The 26,481-nt window shown below is 40.0% G+C and overlaps 2 protein-coding genes across 12 annotated transcripts in view; one reads left to right on the top strand and one right to left on the bottom strand.

The window, feature by feature from the left end:
• The first annotated feature begins 231 nt into the window (after positions 1 to 231).
• XRCC3 (X-ray repair cross complementing 3) lies at positions 232 to 11,267 on the top strand. Of its 6 annotated transcripts, XM_033062124.1 has the most exons (9): positions 462 to 645; positions 1,911 to 2,023; positions 2,383 to 2,520; positions 3,162 to 3,374; positions 5,217 to 5,371; positions 6,190 to 6,402; positions 7,436 to 7,482; positions 8,487 to 8,616; positions 9,371 to 11,267. In XM_033062124.1, exons 2-9 carry the CDS (start codon positions 1,969 to 1,971, stop codon positions 9,455 to 9,457), a joined length of 1,038 nt encoding a protein of 345 aa, XP_032918015.1. In that variant the 5' UTR covers positions 462 to 645; positions 1,911 to 1,968; the 3' UTR covers positions 9,458 to 11,267. The 6 variants fall into 6 exon arrangements, with proteins under 6 accessions (XP_032918014.1, XP_032918011.1, XP_032918015.1 ...); XM_033062123.2 differs by lacking the exons at positions 462 to 645; positions 9,371 to 11,267 and adding an exon at positions 232 to 369 and having other exon boundaries at positions 1,936 to 2,023; positions 8,487 to 9,342; XM_033062120.2 differs by lacking the exons at positions 462 to 645; positions 9,371 to 11,267 and adding an exon at positions 233 to 369 and having other exon boundaries at positions 8,487 to 9,342.
• The window catches only part of KLC1 (kinesin light chain 1), a 47,057-nt gene continuing 31,839 nt past the window's right edge, over positions 11,264 to 26,481 (bottom strand). For 3 of the 6 annotated variants that reach the window (XM_033062118.2, XM_033062117.2, XM_033062116.2), the window contains exon 14: positions 22,038 to 22,666. In XM_033062118.2, coding sequence (XP_032918009.1) covers positions 22,661 to 22,666 — 6 coding nt within the window. In that variant the 3' untranslated portion in view covers positions 22,038 to 22,660. Of the gene's footprint in view, positions 15,253 to 16,571; positions 16,639 to 21,171; positions 21,303 to 22,037; positions 22,667 to 26,481 lie in introns of those variants that run through there. The other 3 variants (XM_033062112.2, XM_033062113.2, XM_033062114.2) reach the window with 2 other exon arrangements.

The raw sequence follows: 26,481 nt of genomic DNA on the forward strand, positions 1-26,481 counted from the left end.
TCCCGTGTCCCTTGGTGTGCTAGTCCCGCCTCCTTCGTGCCCCGCACCCCGGAAGCGAAGGGCGCGGGCGCCACAGCCGCGTCCCCGAGTTCCAGGAAGCGCAGCCCCGAGCCGCGGGCCCGCGGCCCCGCGGAGCGGCTCTGCAGAGGGGCGGCTCCGCAGAGAGCCCGCGGCCACTGCCACAGCGCCCGCCCGAGCCTCTGACCCAGCCCGGCCCCGGCGGTCCCGGCCGGCCCAGCGGGAGCGGAAGGAGCGGCGCGCTGCCATTGGCTGTCCCGCCGGGGCAGGCGCCGAGGGGAGCTCTGATTGGCCGGCGCGGGCAGACTGCTCGCTGATTGGCTGCGGCGGCGGCGGCGGATTCGTGACCGGGTGAGGGCCCTGTGGCGGCGCGCGCTCTGTCCGCCCGTGTGTCCGTCTCCGTCTGTGTGTGTGTCCGTGTGTCCGTCCGTCCGTCCGTGTGTGTGTCCGTGTGTCCGTCCATGTGACCGCCTCTCGCTCCACCGGGCCCGTGGGACGCCCCTGGCCGCACCGTGACCCGCTCCCGGTGTTTCGCTCTCCCCTGGGCCTCATCCTTCCTGTGAGCGGAGAGTGCGCAATGGTTTGGAGCCCCTCAGTCAAGGGTCGTCGTAATCATGATTGATTTCAGTAAGTTTCGGCTTCTAAACCTTCTCAGGGTGCTGTTTTAAATGGGTGTTACTTAAAAGTAACTTGGCTCTCTTAGATTTATTCTGTTATTAGCACCCATCACAGTCTCTTGCCCCTAAAAAAGGGATTGTTCGTAAAGTCATGTGTTCTCATATAACTCCTGGGTGTCTGCTGTGGTCCTTCATAAAGTTTATCAGAATGACGCTAAGAACCTTACAGTACTCTTCTAGGCAACCATGGTGCTAAATTACTGTGTTTTGGACCAAAGTATTCGAAGAGCTGTTTAATGTCGTTACAAGAAACAAACAGATTTTAACGATTTAATATTAAATTTGCTTTTAGCTAACGAACCTATATTTGACTGTCCAATGTATGAATAATCCTGGGTCATCCCAAGTTGCTGGTGTGTGAGATTTTTTTAATTTGAAAATTAAATCCCCATGTGAAGTCTGACAGGGCAGAAATAAATTGGCTGTCCAGCTTGCTTGTGAGCTGCAGTCCAGAGTAAAAGCACTGTGCAGAATTACAGGCAATTAAAACTACCAGTAGCTCTTAGCTGCAGGATTATTGGTTGAATTCTTTAATGGGATAAATGTAAACAGCCATCAGACAAGACTTGTGCCAAAGGGCTGGATTACAGAATGGTCAGGGATGGAAGGGAGCTCTGGAGATCATCCAGCCCAACCCCCTGCCAAGGCAGGGTCACCTGGAGCAGGTGACACAGGCATGAGTCCAGGTGGCTCTGGAATGTCGCCAGAGAGGGAGACTCCATGGCCTTCCTGGGCAGCTGCTCGAGGTGAAACTGAAGAGAGTTTGGCACCATCCTCTTGGCACCCACCTTTGAAATCTTGATCCCACTGATGAGATCTCTCTGTCTTCTCTTCTGCAGACTCTCCTTGTCTGCAGAAATGCTCCAGACCCCTCATCACCTTTGTGGCCTCTGCTGGGCCCTTTCCAGTAGCTCCTTGTCTTTCTTGTACTGAGGAGCCCAGAACTGAACACAGCACTCCAGATGTGGCCTCACTTAGGCTGAGTAGAGGGGGAGGATCTCCTCCCTCAGCCTGCTGGCCACACTCTTCCCATAGTAAAATAACATCAATATATAAAATAACAATAGTGTCAATAATTCTCAAAATAATAATCCCAGAACATTGTTACTTCTCTAAGAGAACTGATAAATATGTTGTTAAAATAGAAAAAAAAGTCCTGAAAACTTTTGACACTGATTTATGCCTATTTTTTCTTGCCTGTGTCTGTGATAAAAGCCGCTTTAATCATAGATAATTACAGGATGTGCTGCTCATTGCTGTGCTGTGTCAGGAGATGGATTGGGACCAGTTTGACTTGAACCCTAAAACAATTGCTGCCCTGAAAAAAGGTAATTTAATTTGCCAGTGCCTCACTAACAGATCTGTCACCACAGTTACATCTTTGACATAATTGTGTGTTTGTGGGTATAAGAAGGCAGGCAGATGGACACTAATAGTTTAGAACTGTAATTAAGTATTTCATAAAGAAGTTTTTTGAGTCATTATTATTGAAGCATGGGCAAAACCCAACACTTTTAATTTTCCAAACAATTTTACAGCTTGTGTTGGTACATTCTAAGTGAGTGTTGCCTGCCCACTGTACAAGAATGCAGCACAGAGAAACCTCAAGTATATGAGAATTAGACATTGAGAAAACTTTGCTGTGTAAGACAGCCAAAAGTATTTATAAAAATTCCTCTTATTTCAGCTGACATAAAATCAGTAAAAGAGATTTTAAACCTCTCTGGAGCAGACTTGCAGAGGCTGATGAAGCTCTCCAGTGCAGACATCCAGTGCCTGCTGAAAACAGTCTCTCATGCCCTGAGAAGGAACAGCATGCTCACAGGTAATGCAGTCAGGGCATAAAACATCTATCTGAAACTCAAATTAACTGCCAGTGGGAGCAAATACAGTTCTGGCTCCTCAATGACACAGTAATGTGGGTTTGAAATGAGAATGGAAGTGTTTTAATTATGCTGTCGTGAATTATTTCAGTGTCCCAAGGACAGCTCCCCTGGGGGCAAATGGAAATGAATGGGTGTCATTTTTCAGGATTGAGCCTGCTTGAAACAGGACAAAATGACCAGATGCCTGCTGTGCTGTTTTATACTCTGCTATAGCTTTCTATTTCCATAATTGCTGTGCTTGAACCTTTGCTGTCAAAATCCTCTCAGAGTGTAACTTTCCTCAGGGAAGGAAAAAGAGGCAGAGAAAGGAAAAAAAGAGTTTGAGAGGAGGAAAGAACTCACTGTAAATTATCAATCTTTGTGCAGACGTTCAGCAGTAGATCTGATGGGGAGAGAGAGGTGGGGAAGACCAAGCTAAATTAGGGAAATTCTCCATCAACAAAGAAAGCATCCCTTGTAGGTATAAACCTTGTATGTGGCATCTGATTGTATCATTGTGTGTTGAAAAAATAATAAATGAAACTACCTTTTTTCTTTTTTTTTCCTTTGTAATCATTAAAACCACTCCCAAACCCTGCAGCACTTCAGCTCTACCAAGATAAAGATCATTTCACCTCCCAGCACCAGAAGCTGAGCCTGGGATGTTCAGTGCTAGACAATTTGCTGAAAGGTGGCATTCCTTTAGTGGGAATCACGGAGCTTGCTGGGGAAAGTTCTGCTGGGAAGACTCAGATTAGTTTACAGCTGTGCCTGTGTGTGCAGTACCCTTACAAGTATGGTGGATTAGAGTCTGGTAAGTGCTGAACTGTAAACATGGATTCATTTCCCATTTGGGGGAATGTACTGAGGGGAGACAGTAATTTCTTGAACTATATCCACCCATGTGGAAAAATGGACTGTACAAATTAAGATTTTGCATAAAGGGCTGTGAGTAGCTTGTGGCTTACGTTACATGATGTCATTAATCAGAGCAGAAGCAATTATATTGTGTTCTGTTCCTTTGTGTGCTGCTGCTAACTGCTGCATGTAGTTTGAGTGCAAATACATTTTTATCCATGCTCCTGCACTTTGTTTGTGTTGAAATCAAGGAATGGGTACAGAAGCACTCTTGTTGGCACTCTTGTGTTGAGCCTCCCATGGGAAATACAGCAATTAAAGCTTAGGTTAAATGTGAGAAGTTTTATGCTTTAGGAAACTTGAAGAGAACAACAATGCTTAAAAACTCTTGCAGAACTCTGTGCTGCCAGTGGAAGATTTTGCTACTGATTTAAAATTAAGGTGCATTGTATTTTTTTACTGCTGAGAAACTTCCCTTCTCATAAGCGGCGATGTTGAAATACATTTCTTTAAACAGTTACTTCATTAAATTGAGTCTTGTTTGTAAGTCTCAGTACAAGGAGGTTAGCAGCAAAGAAATCCTGAAAGTAAACAAAGGCCTCCTTTGCCTCCAGGATATCTTTCTGCTGTTCTAGCAATGTCAGTTGTGTTCAGCTGTGTGTTGGCTGAATTTATTTTATATGCCCATATTCATAAGTAATACATTAATATAATGGAACAAATTAATATCCATATTAGAATTCTGAATTAGAAAATGCTACTGATTGTTGGTAACAAACTGGTTTGGTGCATGACAGATTATGATCATAGGAATCAAAATTTGTTCTTTGTGAGGCCGAGGGGTTTTAGTGGGTTTTATTCCGGTTTGGTTGATTTTTTGGTGGTATTTTTTTATCAACAACCAGCATAACACATTTCTTGGCTTGAATAACAGATTTGATGAAATTGCTGATTTCTGTTTGGGTTTTGTTGGACCTGTGACTGTTATCAGTGTCCTGAGTGCTGCAGTTACTCTGGCTCAGAATACAATTATTTAACCAATGGAGCATCAATCTATCTAGAAATGCAAATCTGCATCTTGAAGAACCCCAGTGACTATGAAATCTGAAGAAATAGACATTCCATCCTTTTTAAGTATACCAAGGAGAGGACAAGTGACATCCTGCTTAAGGCAGGTCTGGTTTTCACACAACACATGATTTCTCTGTGAGCCAAGAATTCATGGTCGAGAAAAATCCCTTTCTTTCAACATTAAGGCAACATTGTGCAAACGGCAGTCAGCTTAAAAAAGAATGATAGCTGAGAAGGCCAGAATGTTTTACTTAGGAGCTATTGTCTCAACACAAGTTAGCACAGGTTTTTTAGCATGAAATTCCTAGTGCTGTGTTTTGGATTTCTGAGTGAACCAGGCAGACTATGCAGTGTCACTCTGTGGGTTGGATAAACTGTGACTGATACTTCTGGTCCCCAAGGGCAGGTGATCAGGTGCTCCACAGCTGTGCACAGTGAGTGTCACCAGTGGACAGTACAAAACCCAGCTGTCCCAGCTGGTGCTGAAGGAAGGACCAGGCAACTGCAGGAAACTCACAGGAGTGGGGTTTTTGTTCATCACTGATTCAACATGGTTGCAAAAAAACCAAACCAAACCAAACCAAACCAAACCAAACCAAACCAAACCAAATCAAACACTAATTTCCAGGTCCATATGTGTGGCTTTTGAGCGCAGAATGTCTGATGTAGTTTGTGTGCTGTTAAGAAAACTGTGTGTGTAAGAGCCCTGTGGTTTCCTGGGCTGCAGGAGCTGTCTACATTTGTACAGAAGATGTGTTCCCAAGCAAACGTTTGCAGCAGCTCATAGATCAACAGCATAAGCTGCGTGCAGATGTTCCAGCTGAAATCATACAGAAGATCAGATTTGGAAACAGCATTTTTGTTGAGCAGGCAGCAGACCTGGTAAGTAGTAGCACAAAGAATGTTTTTAAGACTCTTGATCAATATGGATTTGAGGCAGTGTTTTACTGTTAAGGGGTCATCAGTGGAAGAGCAGCACAGTCTGTAACTGGGTTGGAACATTTAATGATGGCCTCGTGTCCTGAGTGTTGCAGTGAGAACCACGCCTTCCCCAGGGAGGCTGAGAAAGTTGGGGCTGTTCAGCCTGGAGAAGAGGTTGTATGGGGACCTCATGGGAATCTTCCAGTGTCTGAAGGGGCTGCAGGGAAGCTGGAGAGGGAAATGTCAGGAAATGCAGATAGGGCAGGGGTACAAATTGGGAGGGGAAATTTAGATACTTGGAAGAAATTCTTTACTGTGAGAGTGCTGAGATACTGGAACAGGTTGCTCAGAGAACCTGTGGATGTCCCATCCTTGGCAGTGTTCGAGGCCAGGCTGGATGTGGCTCTGAGCAACCTGGTCTGGTGGGAGGTGTCCCTGCCCATGGTAAGGGGGTTGGGACTGTATGATTTTTAAGGTCCATTCCAACCCTTTAACATTGTATTACTTTATGAAAACAGAACCGTTTAGGAGTGTAGTACTATACCCTTGAGGTTTTAAAGTATCAGTAAAGTCAGAGCTGCAGATAAATGCAGGTTGCAGTTTTGTCTCTTGAGTTTTCTCCTCAGTAAAACCACCAGATCTGGTTACTGGTGAGACTTAGAGACCCACCAGCTGCCTTCACGATTCAAAACTCCTTGAGCTTGTGGCGATTGCTGTAGCTCAGTCTTGCTGTCCCAGCAGGGTTCTTTGCCCTGTGTCACCGTGTGTGTGTGTGGCAGGACACCTTCCAGCAGTGCATCACGAGGAGGCTGTCCCTGCTGCTGGCTCGGGGCATGGTGCGGCTCGTGGTCATCGACTCCATCGCCGCCCTGTTCCGCTGCGAGTTCGGCCCGGCCGAGTCTGCGCTGAAGGCTCGCTACCTGCAGACCTTTGGGGCACAGCTGCACAGCCTAAGCACTCGGTTCAGGACTCCCATCATGTGCATTAACCAGGTATGGTATCAAATTGCTTCTTACTCTATAGGGGCTGTTTAATAAATGGCTGGAGGGTGATGGAGCAATCTGTGTAAATGCAGATTTCATGGTGGTGTATTTACCACTGTCAGCTGACAGTGACTGATGGAAACTGAAGCTTCCTTAAACTGATGTCCTTCAGTAAATGTTAACTACTCAAAGCTTTTATAGGCTGTTAATGTTCTCAAAAGTTATCTGCTAAAGCTAACAGAAACAGGTGTGTATAGTAACTGCACAGAGCATTAAAGCAAAATAAGAGTTCTTTCTTATCACTGGCTTCAAATGCCATTGCCAGCAGGATTGCTCTGGGAGCTCTGCAGGCACAATTACATTCCAGGAGACAGTGAAGCACCAGGGACTTTGCTGCATTTCCATGGAACTCAGCATTTTTGTGTAAATGCTGAAATTACTGAATCACTGAAGTGCATGCACTGAATTGAGCTGGACCAAAACAGGGCCACAATGATACTGGTAACAGAGTATTCTTTTGAGAAGACAAGGCAAGACACTGCTCTTAGTCCACTCACAAACTGAAGGAGTGTCTGAATGCCAGGGGTGAAGCATTCACACTCCAAATGTGGCCTTGGGAAGGGGTAAGTCAATGTGCAGGCAGGCCACTGAGAAGCTTCAAAGGCAATGAAATCATTGAGAACAGGGAACTTTTGGAAGATCTGGGCTTTTGTATTTTATCTCCAGCTACAACACTGGAACAGTTTTGTGAGTGTGGGGAGTTTGTTTGTGGTTTGGGGCTTTTTTTAAACAAATAAAGCATCTAGAGGTGGTTTAATTAATGTAAGATGTAGCTTGCTAATTAGTTTTAACATTGTAATTTGCTTGTAATTCCCAAATCCATTTTAGTTTGCCTTGAAAGAATAAGTGTTTTCTAACTTGACTTAATATATGCTCTGATAGCTTGGATTTTCTTGCCTTGGTTTCCTTCCCTGCCCTCCTGCTTTGCTAAATACAAACCCAGAACCCCAGGTCAGCTGCAGACCTTGTTTTTGTGCTTCAGGTGACGGACGCAGTGAGCGAGTCAGAAGCTGCTCAGTGCAGTTGTAGGTGAGTCATCCACACAGTGTGACAATGTCAAACACAGCAGCTCTGAACCACTCTGTCACTCCAGGGTAACCTACAGGATCATGGGAGGAGCAGTGAGGCATTTACCCAGAAATGCTGGATTTGCTGGAGCTCAGCATTAACTCATGCTGTGAAGAAATGTCATATACATTTACACTGTAATCCCTAATCACAAATTAGCAGGGAAAAATCCCTGGAGTCAATACCTGCTTACATGAGAGAATTTTTGTATCTTGTCTCTGTGGACCTTCAGTCTGCTTAAAAAATACAGCAACCAAACCCAAGCAGCTGGCTTTGTTACTGAGCTAAGAAAAAACCCAAAATAGTAACTTTTGACACAAAGATACTAACAGGAGTCAAATGTACGAATTTATTGTTTGAATTCTAACTATAACCTTTATTTACTGCATAAGCTGGGTGCTACATAAATGGGTGAAGTTCACTATGTCCTTTGGATTCTGACCTTACACAGAACAGGGATAAGGTTCAATTATTATTTTTTTGCCTGGTTATCTCACAGTTCTTTTACTGGAGAAATTGCAGCTTTTCCTGGGAAAAAATGGTTTTAAACATTGGGTTGAAAGTGACACATACACAGTGTCCTGTTTACCCAACATTTCTAAATATACCTGCAAATAGAATCCAAGGCTAACAGTTACACGCTTCACATATTAGAAGTTCATCCATTTTTCTCTGTGGTTTTCCTGTTACAAGAGAAGCCTGTCCAGACAGTGGTAGGTATTCCCCCTGGCTGTAGTTGAAAGAATGACAGCTGCTCTGTATAGAAGCACTTCTGCAGCTGTTTCCTTGCCACAGGGAGAACCTAAGTTTTGTGAGTAAACCCTGTCACCTGTCTTCAAAGACCTATAGTTTTCAATATACATTAGAGAAACAGTAAATTAAGTCTTCTAGTGAAGTTTTGTTAGAACAGAAGGCATTTCATACGAAATTCATGCATGCAGAAATGTGTAACATTTTCTTTATAGGATAATGGGCAGCAAAGTCACCCCAGCACTTGGAATAACCTGGTCCAACCAGCTGCTGATGAGACTGATGGCCAGCCGGACATCACTGCCCACACCCTCACCTGGAGCAGCATCACACTGTGCTGGAAGCATGAGGACTTTAAGTGTAGTTTTTGCTCCCCATCTCCCTCCATCCTTTTGCTACTATACAGTACAGCTGGAAGGTGTAAAAGGAGTAAAGTAACCCTTTTGCATAGCAAAGCAACTTGCTCCAAAAATGTACCAAACTTTGCTTCAGGAAGAATTACCAGTGAAATGCAGTTCTGCCTAGATGAGAGAAGTTGATGGTGAAGTATTTGAACAATGGTATGACTACATTTAGCCTTGTCTACATTGTGAAAGATCATCTTTTTACACTTGGATATTCAGGTTTTCCTTGTGAGAGGAGTGTCCTGAGGTTCTGAAAGAGAGGGAAGCTGTGGGCAGGTGGAGGCTGCCCAGGGGAGTGGGATGTTAAAATCCCCATGATGGGGGAAACCTGATGTCTAATTTTATTCTAATAGCATGCTCATCTAGAAACAGCATTTACTGTAGTTTAGTGCCCTCTCTCTTTCCAGACCCAACAGGGCTTGAAATTCAACCAGTTCATGTTGCCTGCTGCTGGTTCTGGGTCTCATGCTGCCAATTAAGGAGAGCCATTCTTTGTCACAAAGCAGCTGTCCTATTTTAAAACCAATTGTTATTACAATTTTAAAGAAAAAAATGCCATAAAGGTATTTGATTTTAACATCTTACTGTAAGAATTAAAATTGCACTGCCTTTGTAATAGATGAGGATATCTGGCTTTAAAGCACTCTAAACAAGTATTTTAATGGTTCATTTTATACTCTTTTCCTGCTTTCCAGTCCCTTCCCTTCATAGCAAAAGCTCTTCAGCCTCTTTCATCTGAAGGACAGCAAACCACATCCCCTCATTCTCTTTGCCATTGCTAAAGCTGTGTAGCCCCAGGGCAAGGTTTCTGTCTTCTTCGTGATGCTCTGCCCTGCTCTGTGTTTTGCTGGATCAGCATTCTTCATGGGCTTCTGGATTGCTGCCTCTGATGTCCTGTGTCCCTGCTGGGCTTTCAGCTCAGCTGTGATCCTGAAGGGCACCTTCAGCTCTTTTCATCCATTCAGATGTGACTGCTCTTCTCAGGTGATTTTTGTTGTTCACTTAGAGCTTCATGTGGGTTTTCTTCCTGTCTGTGCTATTTGTCACATTTTTCTGCTGTCCTGAGACAGTGCCATGAACTCCGCTTTTCCTATGGCTGAATTTTTCCATTGCTCTGTCCCATGTGAAAGCAAGCCAGGTGAAGTTACACTGTCCAAAGGCCTCTGTTCTGTGGGTGCCTGCTCCCATCAGTGAGTGATGCTCACTTGTATCACACACTCACCAAGCTCTCGTGTTTCCCCTCTCCTGCTGCTGGCCCAGACAAGAACTCCATGTTTTTGTGGAGTGACAGCTCAGGTCTGTCCTTTGGCCAAGGAACCCTGTGTTTGTGAAGCAGCTGCCGCCTCTGCCTTTCCCCAGTCACACTCCTTCAGGACATTCACCCATCTTTTCACGTGGAAGCATGCAGCTGGGTAGCTGAAACTTTTGGCTGGCTGTAAACTGCCTCAGCTGGAACTATGGCAGATTTCTCAAGGAACAACTAAATGTGACTCAAGGAAAAGAGACCCTGTGTGACTGCCTCAGGAAATTCCAGAGGAGAACAGGCACAGCTTGAAGCTGAAAGGAGGGAGACTCGAGCAGAAAGGATGAGCTGCTTTCAGTGCCTTCTGCAACCCCTTCAGATGTCTTCAGGGGCCCTTGTGCAAAGAGCACAAGTTGTGTCTAAATCATTTTTCTAAAATGTCTTGATTCTCTGTATTTGGAAATGACTGCACAGCATTTTGTAATAAAATCCAACCATGAAGCTTAAAAGCCTTTGTGTACTCCTAGGAAAAAGGAGAGTACCACAGCTCAGAGACAGGGCCACCTCCAAACCCTTACCTTCCATGCCTTCTCCCTAACAACTTCAATAAAGATCAAGGAACACAGCACAAGTAACACTCCAGTTCTCTTCTATTCCTGCCCTGTGTATCTGGGCTGGAACTGCAGCCAAGGTAATGTTCATCCTATTGTGCTGACTGGGAAAAGCAGCCACAGAGAGATGTAGCTGATTAATGGGAGTCATCAAACCCCACCTGGAAGTTCATTTACAGAAGAGCCTCATCAAATTCTGGGCTCCAATCCCAGGAGTCTGCCTCACTGTGAGCCATGCCTAGAACACTGTGAAACCCCTGAAGGCTCAGTCTCTAATATTTTGATCACTCTTTTTTACAACTTGACTGCTTGCAGGAATGGCCCTGAAGTGTTAAGTCACAGATGGATCTGTAATCAAAGTTCCAGTTTACTTGGTGAAAAACACTTTTACTAAACAAACAGCAGTAACATTTTACCTGCTCAAGTGTTCTGAGCCTGTTTTGTTGTTATTTCTCTCCAGCTGAGTCAGAGTACACTACAGTTTGTCTCCTGGCTCATGAGCACACACAAACCCTGCAATCTCAAATCCAGCTGAGCCCCACTAAGGCTCAGCCAACACTCAGTCACTCCAGTTCCTGCCCCATCCCCCAGTCCCAGACACAGTCCAGGACATCCATCTGACCCAAGTGGGGCTGCAAACCCTCATGGGAACCAGACACAGCACCTGCCTATTGAAGCCTTGTGTCAAAAGTGCTGAAATGTGCTTAAGTTTTAATAAATGCAATTTAAGAATCTTCCCTTTATAGAGCTTTATTTATCTTTGGGTTTCACAACTGAGATTTGTATTCTATACAAGCAAAAAAAAATGAAGTAGTTTTTACAAAGATTTACAGTCTAAAATGTATTAAGTCTTTATCCTGCAAGACTACTTAAATATTCTTCTACACTTTGAAAAGAAATGTTAAATGACATTTGAGAAACGATGGTTCCCTATATATTTCTCATTTACAAGCAGATGTAACCAAGTTGCAATTTCACTTTGAGCACAAGCACCCTCCCAGCTTTGGAACTCTACCAGACCCCCACAGTCTGTTTGGCTTCTTGCTTTGTTGTTTCAGGTTTGTAAACAACTGGCCTTAACTGTTCAGTGTTCTGGCACAATTGTGAATGGTTTTAGGGGGAAAAATAATTCAATGTAGATGTTTGAGACAGTCCTCGATTCTAAATATTTACACACACAAACCCCCCCATGTACTTCTGTAAATCGATGACAATGAAACTAAACTTCTCAGCATCACATCTGTTAACATTTATTCTCTCAGTACAGACTAATGTGACCAAAAACGTCACTCTTAGCAGCCTTCAGACACAACATGTGACCTGCTCAACAAAAACCAAAGTAACTTAAACTCGTTAACTACTGTAAGCACACTGTCAATGCAGCACTGCACACAACTTTTACTAGGTATTTACAACAGAACCACACCATTTGCAAAACCTCTGGATTCAAATGATACAATTTAAGTACAAATACTTGTCAAGCTCGAAACCATTTTAACTTACTATGATTCAGGAATGCTTGGGGGATGAAGGTGTCATTTACTATAAGAAAAAGTACAAACTGTAGATAACTGACTCTTTTTGCATTGTGTAAGTGCAGACACACCACAGTAACAGGTCAGTTACTCCTCCAGAAAAGGAGCAAATAATGAAACAATTACATTTTACAAGACTGTTTAGTAAGATCTAAACTCAAAACCAAATATTGCCAATAACCAGAGAAAGAAGGGCAACAGGCACCTTTCTATCAGTAACAATTCCATGTACCATTCATCCCACGTCCTGCTGTACACCCAGACTCACCACTGCTTGTGGAAGAATCTGAGGCCTAACAGAGAGTCCTGTTAAGTTTTTATTCAAGTTCACTCTTAACATTTTAGTCAAGGACAAAAATGCCAGATTGAAAACTGCATTACCAAGGTTGCAGTTTTCCTAACAAGATGTCTGTCAGTTTTGAAAAGAAAACTTTTCCAGTTTTTTGTTTCATCAGAGCTGTTGATTTAGTTTGGTGCTGAAGACATCCCAGAATTATACAACTGGATATTCTGGACATATTCTTTATGCAGACTTAGCTATAACTGGAACCTTAAAAAAGGAAATCCAGAAAGAAAATCTTGTGTAAAAGTGAACTGAAAAGGTAATCTGAAATATAAATGCACACAAACCATGTCCTCACAGTAACTCATCCATGAGTCAAACACAGGGAAGGTCGACTTTAGTTTTTGTTTTTTAAAAGTTTTCAAACTGCTAACAGCTCAGGGGATCTTAACAGTAAGGACTTGACTATTCTCAGGGATTTATGGATTAAAAAAGTCTTGAAATTTGTTTCTTCTCAGAAAAATAAATGAACCTTTTAAATATAAGAGTTGTTTAATATGCATTAGCTCAACAACTTAACCTTTCATCACACTTTAAAATACTATATAAAGGATTAAAACATTTAAAAGCATAGTATTAGTAATGCCACCACCAGCAAGATCTTGACCAAGAAAGTTCCCTCACTATCACCATCAACATACCACAGTCTTGCACTTTGAAACTGACTGTACGTTGTCATTTGGCATGGTAACATAATTTATCACTTATTTACACAGGGTTGGGGGTTTGAGAGGTTGCAAAAAATCATTTTGCTTCAATGTTGAAAGATGACTGTGGGAATCACATCCTTCAGTTTAAGTAATTCCTCATTGCTGAAACAGTTTTGTGTCTGAATAGTCCTGTGGGGGTTTTTTGGAAGGCAGACTCCAGGTGGAGCAGGGGCTGGATAAGGGCACAGCTGGCAGCCTGACACAGCTCTTTTAGCAGAGCCAGCTCAGTCTGCCTTTGTGCAGAGAGCCCAGCTCACCAGTGGGGGCACAGAACACATTTTACTTTAGGAGGGAAAAAAGAAGTCTATATATTACATATTTTTTAATATAAAAAGCTCTTAATAAAAAGATTAAAACTCAAGAGTCAACATTATATGAGCATCTATTGTTAAGATAACTGAGCAACAACCTGTTCCTGCTCAAGTTCATTAATGAATTGCACTATGTGCTAAAACTTCTACATAATTATTAGCAGCATCATGTCTCACCATTCCTACACTGTCTCTAAAGCAGGTGCACCACATGCAGCTTCCTTTGCAGAGATGCTCAGACGGTACCTCCTGGTAAACATTGTTAAGTGCATTACACAGACAACTTTTGCATCAGTTACTGTAACCAACTTAAAACCAGGTGCAAACCCAGTCAAAAATTCCTACTAAGTACTAATTCTAATGACTTTTCACAGCCTGTTCAAATACTAAAACCTGCTTATGTTCCTATATTTTACTTCCGTCAGTTGGTGCTGACCTTGAATGAATTTTCCAGCTTTTCCCAAAGTTAATTTTGTTCAACATTTTCCAACTCACAACCATGACCACAAATACATTTGTACACACACCGCCTTTTTTTACTTTCTCATCCAACTTCACATGAATAGGAATTTTTACAAAAGGTGAACAAAATTACAAGCTTTACAGAAAAGCAAAAGGAAATCCTAATGACTATAAAATCCTTAAAACATACATACTTTGTTCCAGCAGCAGTCCTGTATACAGACAGCACATATATATTAACCTAAGTGGATTTACCATGGATATGTGGTCACACAGGTCACTTACAGCCACTGAGTGCTTCCACAGGGGCCCTTAGCACAGAGTGGTCCTTGCAGAGCAGCCACCCCGCAGTGTGACATCCCAGCGTGCAGTGCCTGCTTCTGCTGTCACCAGCTGGTGTGGAGAAAGGCAGCATTTGGGATCAGCATAAGGAAACGTTGGGCACTTTCAGCAAGCAGAGAATGGGATTGTGAATTCCAGTGGACAAGCGAAAAAGTCAACCTGAGGCTCGATGTTTCCCTGAGAGCAGCAGCAGCTGCTCTGGGACAGTTGCAGTCCAAAACTTGAATATTCTTCAATCACACAAAGTAAAGGTTTTTTCCATTTCTCCTGATGCACACAAACCATCCTATATCCGTTGATTATTGTGCCCTAAGACTTACAAATACCAAAAGTTATGGTCACAGGTGTTGCTATGCATTCTATCTAAATGTAACTTACCCCCAGCCAACACTTCTGTAAGGTTTAATAGCTCAGTCTAGTGGTTAAGTCTGTCATGTCTAGGTGCTGTTTTGCTAGCCAAGGCTTCTACCATTACAAGAATCAGTGGTGCAAGGGCAAACCCCACCACTACAGAATGCTCAACTGGAATTTCTACAGTAATGCACATAAATTTATCCACTTCTCATTCCAGCACTGTATGTATTTACTGCCACACATTTAATTTTGCTTACATTTTCCAACACTTGCATTTTGGTATGCTTTGAATGTGTTTGTATTTTTGCTCTTTTTTTTTTGGCTGCTGTAATAGTCAGATCTATTAAAGAAATTTATGTAAGTAGCATGAATGGGAGCAGTGCAATGAGCAATACATCTATAGTTTTCCCTTAGAAGAAAACACTCACTAATGCTGTGTTTAAAATTGTCCCTATTTAAAAAAACAGCAGTCCATTGGAAAAAAACCAACAACATCTACAAACTAGGTGTTCCTATGGACAAGGATGAGGAACCAAAGCTTTGAAGGTCTCAGTGCTTCTTTATTCACACAGGAATATTAGCTAGCTTCTGTCCCAAATCTCAATGCGCCAGATCAGAATGACTGACACTCAGAGCTCGCGAGTCTGTCAGACAATTATTTCGTTCCTGTGTGAAGGGGAAAAAAACAAAGAAATTAAGCAGATGTCCAGATAGTTCAAGTAAACAAAGTCCTAGTTTTAACAAATGGGAACAAACATAAGGAATACTGAGAACTGTTCATGCTGGATAGGGGATGCTTTCTGGAGTCCAATAAACATCTTTTTCCCCAATTTTTAACTAGCAATACTATAAAGTATACACACCCTTACAATCCAGCCTAAGCCTTCCCAGAAATGCAAGAGCCCTTTAATGGGAATTGCCATGGGTGTCTATAGCTGAGGAACTACAAAAGTTCACAAGAACAAAGAACTGATTTTACTATTGTGCTGTACACACCAACAAAAAGCCTCTCCTCACAAACACTGAGGATCCATCCAGTCAGGGGCACCTGGGACACGGCTCTTCGACACCCTTGGCACTGCTGCTGCAGAGAATTGTGCTTTACCCTGCATTTGTTCTGGCTGAACCTCACCCTGAGCAAAGGTTTGCTTACACTTCCAACTACAGGGAACTCTGCAGCACATTCTTTAGGGATCATACAGTTCCAACACCTTTACACCACTGGGGAATACAAGAGGCACAGCTGGGGTTTTCCTGCTACTTTAGGACACACGGTGATGAAGATCCTCACCTACAGTTTTGTTAGTACAGAAGCAATTTTATCTTCCTAAAATTAGTAGCAGTTACTGTGTTAGTAAAACACACAGCAGTGTTTAGAAGAACATTGCTAACTCATTGGACAATTTAAACAATGATTTGTTAGGTAAAAACAGGCAATGAGGAGTAGCACTTGGGCACACCATGAACAGTTAAGCAAAATAAGGTTTTTTATTAGCAGAAGCACAACACAGATCAGACAAACTTTTGAGACTGCTCCTGTGCCACCTCAAAAACAACAGAGGTGTTTAAGGGCACCTGGTAATGTACAACAATTACAATGACAGGGCTCTTTGCAATAAAGGGGCTGAAGTAAAAAATATTGAAAATATTTGGCTTTAACAGTTCTTGTATTTTTAAGTTGCTTTTACAAGAATGTGAAATTCCCTAAGTTTTACATCCATTGTAATAGAAGTCCAAAGCCAGAGACTGCTTGGTATCATAAAAGCTAATGCTCTTCCCTGGCTGGACTTGAACCTTTTCTTAAAATTAATCATAATTCACAAAAGTGTCAGAGAATGATGCCTTAAGCACATCCTTCACACACCTTACTGAAGTAGGCTCTCAAAATCACTGTGGAATTGTTGGTTTATTATTTATCACACTCTTTTTATCCCAAACCCTACTAACAGTATTTATTTTCGTAGGAGTATTGTAGGGTTTCTTACTTGAAAATGATCTTCAGTAGCCTTGCCACCCATGTTAAGAACATTCAGAGAACTGGCACGCTTCATGCTGCAACCAGGACAGTGAACATGCAAGGATAAACTGATCAGAATGGCTGAAAACTACAGCTCTAAAAACACAAGTACAACAATGAGCAATGCACAGTGAAGGGAGTGGGAGCAATGCCCCAAAGCTGATCTCAGGGACAGCCTTTAAGGTAACAACTACAGAAGTTCAAATATGTTTGTACTCACTTCAAATTACATATAAAAACCCCCCAAAATTACAAGCTCCTCAGAGCTTAAACATTTCAAGCAACTGATTTATCTCAAAATCTCCATTTTTAAAGCGCATCAAATTAATACAGTGACTTACACTGAGTTTTAATTATTAAAAAAGTTTCAATTTTGTGTGGCTTCTTACAAAAGCATCAAAACATTCAAACAGTTTAGGAAAAAACATCTGAAACACAAGTTTGTTGTGTAGGCAGCATTTACCTTGAAAAAGCTACAACAAGAGTTAGTTTGGTACTTTCTGCCTCATTTAGTTAAATCTTCATAATAAATTTTTAAAAGCGTTTTCAAATGTTTTAAGTATTTCAAAGTGGAAGGAAATAAGATAGTTGCTGCTGTTAACTTTGGCTGTGCTTTTGGCTTTACAACACTCCAAGCAGTGGTAACAAGCTCCCTGGAATAGGGTATGGAAAACAATGGAAAAGAGGAAAAATTCATCACCTACTCAGGAGCTACTGACAGTCAAAATATCACTGCATTAACTGCAAGATCTCCTGCTGCTGTTTGAAACAAGGATGAGTAATTTACCTACATTTCTCAAATATACAAAAAATTTAACAAAAAATATTTTCAAGTGTGCGTCATGAAATTCCAGATCAGTCCTAAGATTCCTACCATGGAATGTCTGATGTCCTTTACACCAGTGCCTGTCCACTACTCAGAATATTCTGCATTTGCTTGGATTTTTCACGAGTTCTTTAACTATTTCAGAACTAAATGAGAGCTCATATTTGATGAACTGATCACAAAACAACGAGCCCTATCCCTGCAGTGCTCCCTGCATCTTGGGACAACTGGCTAAAGCAAACTTTGCAATGCCTTCCAGTAACATGGAAAGGTTTATCCATACAGATATCACTTTAGATATTAACCAGATTTTCTTTCTACTGAAGCAACACTGCTAACAGTCAAAGCACAAATTTTAAATGCTTTGGTAAAGCAAAAGCTTAGCAGGACAATGAACCAAAACACAGCTGCCACACAACACAGCCTGGCTGGTTCTCCCCAGCACTACATCTGGGTGTTTCCAAAGCCAGAAGCACACAATTTAAAATATTTGACATGAGTGTTAGCAACAACAAAGCGAGGACTCATGCATGGTGTACACCTCTCATTTATTCAAGGAAACAGGTACAACAAGGGTTATATATGGAAGTCAAAGGAAGTTAATCTGCAAAACAAACAAAATGTTACAGAAAACTCTCCAAAAGAGTATAAAGGTTTATGGAAAACATTCCAAGGAAACAGAAAATCCACCAGTGCAAGTTCACACACATATTTTAGGTTCTTGCTAAAGTGCCAGTTAAAAAAAAAAAAATACTCATACCTGAGATACTACTTTGTGGTTTGGTCTTTTATTTGTTTGGGTTTGTTTAAATCAACATTTTTAAGAACTGTGGTCTGCAAATGCACTTTTAGCTCCCTCCATGTTTCAAACATGTCTCCACAAAGAATGTGCAGGTATTTTTTTGGTGAATAAATAATAGCAATAATGAAAGCTTGTTTTTTCTCTTTTAGATTAGAAATCTTAACTGTTCTGCTGTATGGTCAATATTTTTGAAGTGAAGAAATAAAGAACACTAATTAATGAAAGTCAAATTATTACAGAACTGAATTCTGAAATATGATAAAGAACTGACACCTTGCTTCAGGTATTGCATGTTTCAAATACCAGTTTTAAGATACTTGTTATTTGTCAAAAAGGCATTTGCAGGATTGTAAAGAAACAATTTCCCTCACGAGTGTTCCATTTTATTCCCTTCAGCCTTCTGTATGAAGCAACAACATGGACACTACGTCCTTCCTTCATCCTGTGAGTATATTGTTATTCAAGTATTTCTCACTCAGTGCTCACACCAGCACTGTCAATTCCTATTTACAGAAGCAGAGTATAAACAAGAGGTGTAAATCAAGTTCAGAGTAAAGCCTTCCTTGACACAGGTAGGGAATTCACTGTTAAGGAGGGAGGAACAGAAGCGTTCTTCCTAAAGTGGCTGCTTCCTTCACAGCAAGGAAGATTTATATGAGTGCTGTATGTCTGTATTGAAATATTCAGCTATCAAACACACTAAAACCCAAAGGTTGGCATAGTAACAACTGAATATGCCTTTTGTTACACTCAAAAGGAAAAAAAAAAAATTCTATTCACTAAAGTTTCTTCATAAAATGAAATCAAAATGATTTCTTGAAATATCAATATGTAAGCTATGTTTCATGACCTACAAAGCTGGTGTTTAATACCAGAAATCTTTGCATTTGTTATTAAAACCAGCTAATATAAATCAGGATTTTAAAACTCTGTTTATTGCAAGAACAGAAATTATATTATTTATTGTCCTATACATTGAAAGTGCCTATCTACATAAAAGTCCATCAATGCAATATACTTATTGCAAGTTTTAAGAATAAATTATTCCTTGAGAACTATGGTGACATCTAAAAACAAGATGATTCTGTCAGAAAGGGAAAGCAAGAAGATATTGCTTTGCTTTCAGTTTTGTTTCGCATGAATGCCTTCATCTGAGGCAATCTCATCTGGTGCTACAAACCCCACTGTGTAATTCATGTTAACATGGGTAGAGAGCTCTGCTCAGGTAACACAGCTCAAGTGGAGACAGTAACAAGGCAGGTGAGTTCTCACAGGCACTGAAAGCCAAACATCTTCAGTTATATGTAAGTATCATTTTCTACACCTATAAATGTGGAGTTACTTTACCTGCAGAAAGAGTTTTAGCTACAAATACTACAGAGAATAAGGAATGAACTTCCTGGCTTTTGTGAAAGTGAAAGCCTTTCCACATCTCATAAAAATGAGGAGAAAATGCAGAATCAGCTAAGAATAAATGTATCTATTCATAAAACAATACACCTGAACTATGATATATGAACTCTGGACAGAATTTAATAGAAACAGAAAAACAATGTATAAAACTAATACTGAAGAAAATGAAGGAATTCTCTCTTTTATTTTAGCTTGCCTTTGTTTGTTTTCCCTAAAGCATTTTACATTTACACATTACCTTTTTCTAATCTTGTGCTTTCCATAGTTTATTCCCAAACTCTTATCTCAGAAATAGTTCTTTATGATGGATCAATAAATGCAAAGGAATTTTGACCTTCAATTCCATTCAGTGCCTTCAACATAAAGTGTCTAGCAGTGAAATCTTAAGTAACAACTCTAAAATTCAGATCAGGCTGAATTTGAAACAGATATGCAAGGAAGCTAATTCTACATGTACTGCTGCAGTAGTTAATGTTTTACAGCCATAAAAACAATAAGACAAAACTTCACTGGAGCACTTCCAGTAACACAGGGAGACCCTGCCTCCAGGTCAGTCTCAAGTAATATCATCATCATCTACTACATTACTCAGATTCAGTTGCTCCATCAGAAGCTATCCCAAGTTCTCCAATATGACTGTTTTAAAGCACAACTTCACACTCTCAGTTTCCTGTCAATTAAATGAGTTCTAGTTTTTCACAAGAACAAAAAGCCCTGTAAAATTGACTGCAATTGTGTTGGGGATGAGGGGAACACCTGGAAGTGCCACTATGAAAAGCAGTAGGTGCATTTTAATATTTCAACATTTCAACTCTGCAGCAGCCAATAAGTGATGAATAATTTAATGGATTTATAAGAAATATTACATACATTCAAATCCATCATCATATGGTAAGTTGGGAAGAGTGAACAGTCAGACTCAGTAAATGTGGATTTTTACCAAACTTCACTGGGGCCAAAATGTCAGTAAGATGCACAACTAAGCTCAAGTTTTTCAACATTCTCCTCTGCTCTCTGATATCTGAGTTTTCTAAAAATAGAAACCAAGAGGGGCTTCAGTTGGAAATTCTCTTTATGCTCACAACAATATATAAAGCTATATCAAGAATATATCAAGATACTAAGCTACATGAAGAATGTTAGCTGTGGGTTTATTGTACTCAGATTTTACTATAAAAATCAGTAACATTTATTATTCTCCACTGCTGTGTGAAAAGAATAGCTTTGCAGGTAACTAGCATTCATCAGTAGTTCTATGAAGCTTTTCTAATCTTCAAGTAGGTAAAGCAGCAAAAAAGAAAAAACTTATTTTTAAATAGAGTTCATTCTTGCAAATATAAATCCTCTGATGCTACAGAACTCACAACGGAAGTTTAAGAAGTTATTTTATTTTTCTTTAAGATATAGCTGTGTATGATATGCAGTTAGCTAAGCAGGGAAGGGAACACTGCCCTAGGAACTACCCTAGGCTACAGTGGGGCACAGACCAAGGGACACTAGCACAGCTAAGAACAGATAATGAATTACCCTGGGTTCTTTGGTTCACTGTCCCGGGAATTTCCTCCCTTCAGCTTCCTAACCAGCTTCTCACTGCTGCGCCTAAGGGACGCTCGGAGCTTGCTAAAGGAACCACTGCGCTTTAGAGATCCAGTGCCATCCTGAAAGAAATTGAATACATGTGAAACTGCAAGAGCCTGCTGCCCTCCCACAAGCCTGGTTGCAAAACATTTCAGTAATGAATTACTACTTTTTAATTGATATTAATATACACTCATACTATATACATTTATCTAAACATGTATTACCATATAACCACAACTTTACCAAAGCAAAAGAGTTCCTTCCACAGTGTAACAAAGATTTCTAAACGTGAATACATGCTCAAGCCACAATTCATCATTAATAAAACCCCAGCACAGTAGTCCAACAATTCACCACCACCATTGCATATGAGCACACCGTGGTTAATAGAGTACAAGCCCCAAGCAAAAGCATTCCATCAGTCTAAGAAAAAAAACATGTTTTGTTCTTAATAAATATCCATATTACTTGCAAACATGTTTAATTAACCCTAAAATCCCTAAACAAAAATATTTCTAATCAGAAATACTTATGGTCAAAGTCCTGTGCTTCTTTTTTAACTTTTACCAAAGAAAATGTAAACCACAATGAAATTAATTTTTCATATATTGCATTCATGTTTTACACTGCTGTGCTGACCCAGAGAAACTGGCAAGAGTGACCACAATCGTATTTTTAAATGTTTTACTCTTACAAAACCCCAACAGTTTAGTAAGATTAGAAGTGACCACTCCCTACTCCACAGAAAACCTACGTGATTATGAAAGAAGAGTTGAATAAGAAAAAAGCACTACTAAGCAAAGACAGACACCTGAGTTGGAGTGAGTTTATTAGAAGTTAGAAAGACAAATACACAAATCACTGAACACCAAGATTAGTAGAGAAAAGCATAATTGCCAAAATCTCACACAAAGACTAAACAGCAATGCTACTTTAGAATAATTGTAAGTGAAGACATCCAGAGTTCCATATTGATGTTAACCATATAATAGGTCTCTAAATACATTTTAAAGCACTTGGAGAACATGCTTTACTTTTATGGGTTTGGTTTTTCTCCTGTAAAGATCACCATCATGCCATTTCAATAATACCTTGTGTGATACTTTTAACTACCTTTATTCCATAGTGAACAGCTACTTATAAAGGTCATTGTTACTTGTTTGGTTTTTTTTACTAATGTATTACACAGCAAATGGTTGTAATAACATTTGGTATGACTAGATACATATCTGGCAAAGCTACACAGGTACAGAAATAGAAAACCAAAAACGACACCAGCACTGAAGGAATGGCCAGTTTAGAGGGAAGTGTAGCTCTGACAAGAATCTTAAGGGGTTTGCTAAAACACAGCAGTCAGTACTGAAGAGAGAAGTTAAAGCTTGAAGATGGTGCACGCCCGTCATGCAGGAGACAGTATAAGAATCACAAAAGGCATCTAGGCCTGTCAGAAACGGAGAGAGAAAAACTGAATGAAACTGTTGGGAAAAATTCAACAGTTTTCCATTTTGAACAGTTAGTTTACAGTATTTCTAGGTCACCTTCAAAGCTTTTTTTCCCAGAGTAACTATTTGGACAGATCTTAAGTACAAAGTGCAGGCATTTGCAATTACCAGAACCTACATCTTCATGCAGTTTCACTGACATCACCGAGATGGGACTGACAAATGAGCATGACTGATGCTGTGCATTCAAGTTAGAATTTGTATAAAATATGAAACACTTTTAACAAGAAATAGCTTTGCTATCACATTACATGAGCATCAAAAAGGATGTTTTTTCAGCTGATGTTAACACACCAAAAAAAAAAAATGGGGGGAAAAAAAAAAAGAAGAATAGAGCAAAGTGCATTCATTTCAGCTTTAACTTCTGTCAGGAATTTTCCTTGAAACAAAGTGCAAGAAGAAAGAGGCCTTCATCTAACCTCCAGACAAAATCCTCTTTGTTCCCTTAAGGAACTAGAATCCAGCTGGCATGGATCAATTCAATTTCACAAGTATTTTTAGGACATGTTTGTGTTTGTGTCTATATATTTAATCTAAGTAGAATTTTCTCTACTGTCCCTAATGCAGTGAGGCAGCTGAAAAAATGTACCTTTAAAATAAACTCTGATTCAACTTGCACACTTTTCATTCTTTGTGCAAGTACAGAGATCATTAATGACAGGTTCATGATACCTGCCTTGAGAGCCTTTATCTGTAACAACTGGAATGAACAGTAATTAAAATTATCCTTGGAAATGGCAAAATGCCTTGCTACCAAGCAATTAGAAGATCTAAATCTAACTGAATATTTATGTTACACACTAAATTGCATGTGTTTTTCACACTTAAAGACAGACTTCAGCCTTGCATTAAATAAATTAAAACAAACTTAAGTCTAAATTCTAGCTAGAAGGATTATTGAAAAGTCTAATTATTTCTGTATATGTCTGCAATCGCAATACTGGAGTAGTGAAAATGATCCAAAGGCAAGACAAATTTGGTAGGTACAGAGCATAATTCTAGACAGTAAACGTACCTAGAACATTAGGAATGAGCAGACAAGCTTTTGGGTACTTTAAATCTAAAATAAAAATATCAAACCCCTAAGTTAAACACTGACTGCTTTATTAACAAAACACTTTGAAAACATGAGTTCAGGATAAAAAAAATCACATTCCTGAGTCCAGAGTAAACAAAACCCAAACTCACAACCTGTTTTTGTGGCAAAGTTTGATTGCCAATTTTTATGTCATTCAGAATGAGAATCACCTTATTATTGCTGCTTGCACCTCCTCATCACCATCTCCTGCACTTAGTTGGCTACAACATCCCACTGTCTGGCACTTATTTAAACAAGAGTAACTCCTGTCTATGGTAGTGAAACCCATGGTTTTCCCTTCACTCCTGGAAGCAGATTCACATGCCCAAAAGCCTGTGTCTCTGAAGCATATAGCTTAGAGTAATGCAAAGATAAATCCTCACACTATGAACACTATAATAAGTAGCACAAAGATCTTCATCTGTCCTGCAGCAAGATCAGTTTACAAAAATGTCAGTTACAGGTACTCAGTTATTTTCTATATAAAAGTATAATACGGGATCCAAATCTTGGCCTTCCTACCTTACATTTTAAGATTAAGTATTTCCCTGCATTTTCAAGTATCTTCAGTTCACTTTAAGTCATGAACTTTACAAGTGACATGTAAAATGCACTGTAACACCACACTTAAATGTGTCTGTTTTAATAGTTACTGGCAGTTTTATTTCAATAGATACTTCTGATCTTTTTTAAGAGTGTAAGACGTTACATCAAAGCCTACAGTGCTTAATATGAACTACATTACATATGGAAGGCCCTTAATTACATCTTCTGACAATTTTGTTGAGTTTGTCCCTTTGCATACTCCACCTATTCTCTCAGACAGAGTCAGCTTGACCACTTCAGAAGAACTTAAATGAAAAAGTCAGGCCTCTCTTCAGGCTCTGCAGACACAAATAAAAGATTCTACTACACTTTATGAATTAGAGTACTTTGTCTGGAGGGAACACATAAGGGTAAAAAAAAAACCACACAATATAAAGAAGAGAGAAGAACATCATGGAGAAACACTTGCAGAGGGGAGGGAGAGAAAGTTGCCCACTTCACATAGAACATGTAATACAAAGTACCTTCTCTTAACAGGGTGAAAAAAGAAATAACGAAGATGAGAATGAAGCAATGCCACTTTACCACACTAAAAATAAAGTTTGCTTACCCTGAAATATCAAAATTTAATTTTTCAGACCAGCAAATCTTATCACTGAGTTTGATTCAAGTATTGACCTAGAAATACTGTCTACTGCTTTTCCACAGAAGGTCCTTTCCATCTAAACCCTGCATGCATTAATGTCAATAACAGAAAAAAGTTTAATCCATTTAGAACATACAGTCATGCAAAGTATAGCAAAAATTAAGGGAGGAGTACAGTACACAGTTCTAATGCTGAATGGGCAAAATGAGAATTAAAAAGAGAGTTATTCAACCTGACTTTGGCTTTATTAATGATGCAGTATTAATTCACAATAGATGCTGATTGACTGTCTTGGCACTGAGAACACCAATGCCAAGAAAACAGTAATAAAGAGACAAAAGCAAAGATGGAAAGAACATTCTCCTTTAAGACTAAAGCATACATATTTTCTCAAGGTTTCTTTGAAATGTTGAGCTTTGTCTCATGTGGCTTACAAAAAGATGGGGAGAAAAACATTGCTTTTGTAAGAGAAATGAAGCTTCAGAACACTCAGTATTGCAAAGTAGGCTACTTCCCCTCCCATAAAGCAAAAGCAACACCACTTTTGTAATCTAAGAGTATTTTCAGCAGAACTGCAGCTGGGAGTTAGTTAAGAGTGCAATTTGTATCCCATTGCCAGCAATGGGATAGAGCATGGGAAAGCTGGTGACAGAAGCAAACTACGTAAGCCAAGTAATAAGTGAATGCTTGCACTGTCCTTCAAATTAAAGGAAAACAATGGTTAGAGAAATGCACATGTAATCCCATCATATATATATATACATATTATATATATGTTTTTACTTTGTGACAATCAGTGTAACACAGTGAAGCCAATATATGGGAAACAAACAGGAACAAGCCCTGGCTCCAAACAGATTTTAATATAGGAAAATCATGAAGTCACCATCACATTGTTATGTGATAGCACTGCCTCTTAAAATGGACTGTAGAGCAGCATGAAAAGCTTTGTTCCTTCCTCCAGCAAGCTGGATAAGGAGATTAGAATTATTTTAGTGTTAGACTGGTCATTTTAATTTACTCTGAAACTGCTAACACTCGGTATATTTCCATAGCACATGTTCTTTGTGACTCCAGTTGATGAAGTATTTTTAAATAAACATTTAAACTACAAACAAATACAGCACCAAAAGGAAAAAAGCAAAAGTGAGTTAATTGCCAGAATATTTCTACCAGTAAAAACAAACCACTGACAAGCAATTGTACACCAGACCACAACCAGGACACTCAATCAGCATTACACAACTTAGCCTTAAATACAACTGCTTGGGATTCTTGCAGAAATGTCACCATTCAAGACAGCAACAGAAAGGATGCCTTAAAATTTTAAAATATTACAAGTTTTTTAGCATTACGATAGACAAAATGTTATTCTTCATTTCTTAACTGATTCTGCAAAACTACAAAATACAATGTAGATCAAGCAGGAAACTCCTGAAGGCACAGCAGGCTGGTGAGTGGACAGCCCTAGTTGTTAGGTGATG

Source organism: Catharus ustulatus, chromosome 6 (assembly GCF_009819885.2).
Source record: "Catharus ustulatus isolate bCatUst1 chromosome 6, bCatUst1.pri.v2, whole genome shotgun sequence".
NCBI classification, from domain to species: Eukaryota; Metazoa; Chordata; class Aves; order Passeriformes; family Turdidae; genus Catharus; species Catharus ustulatus.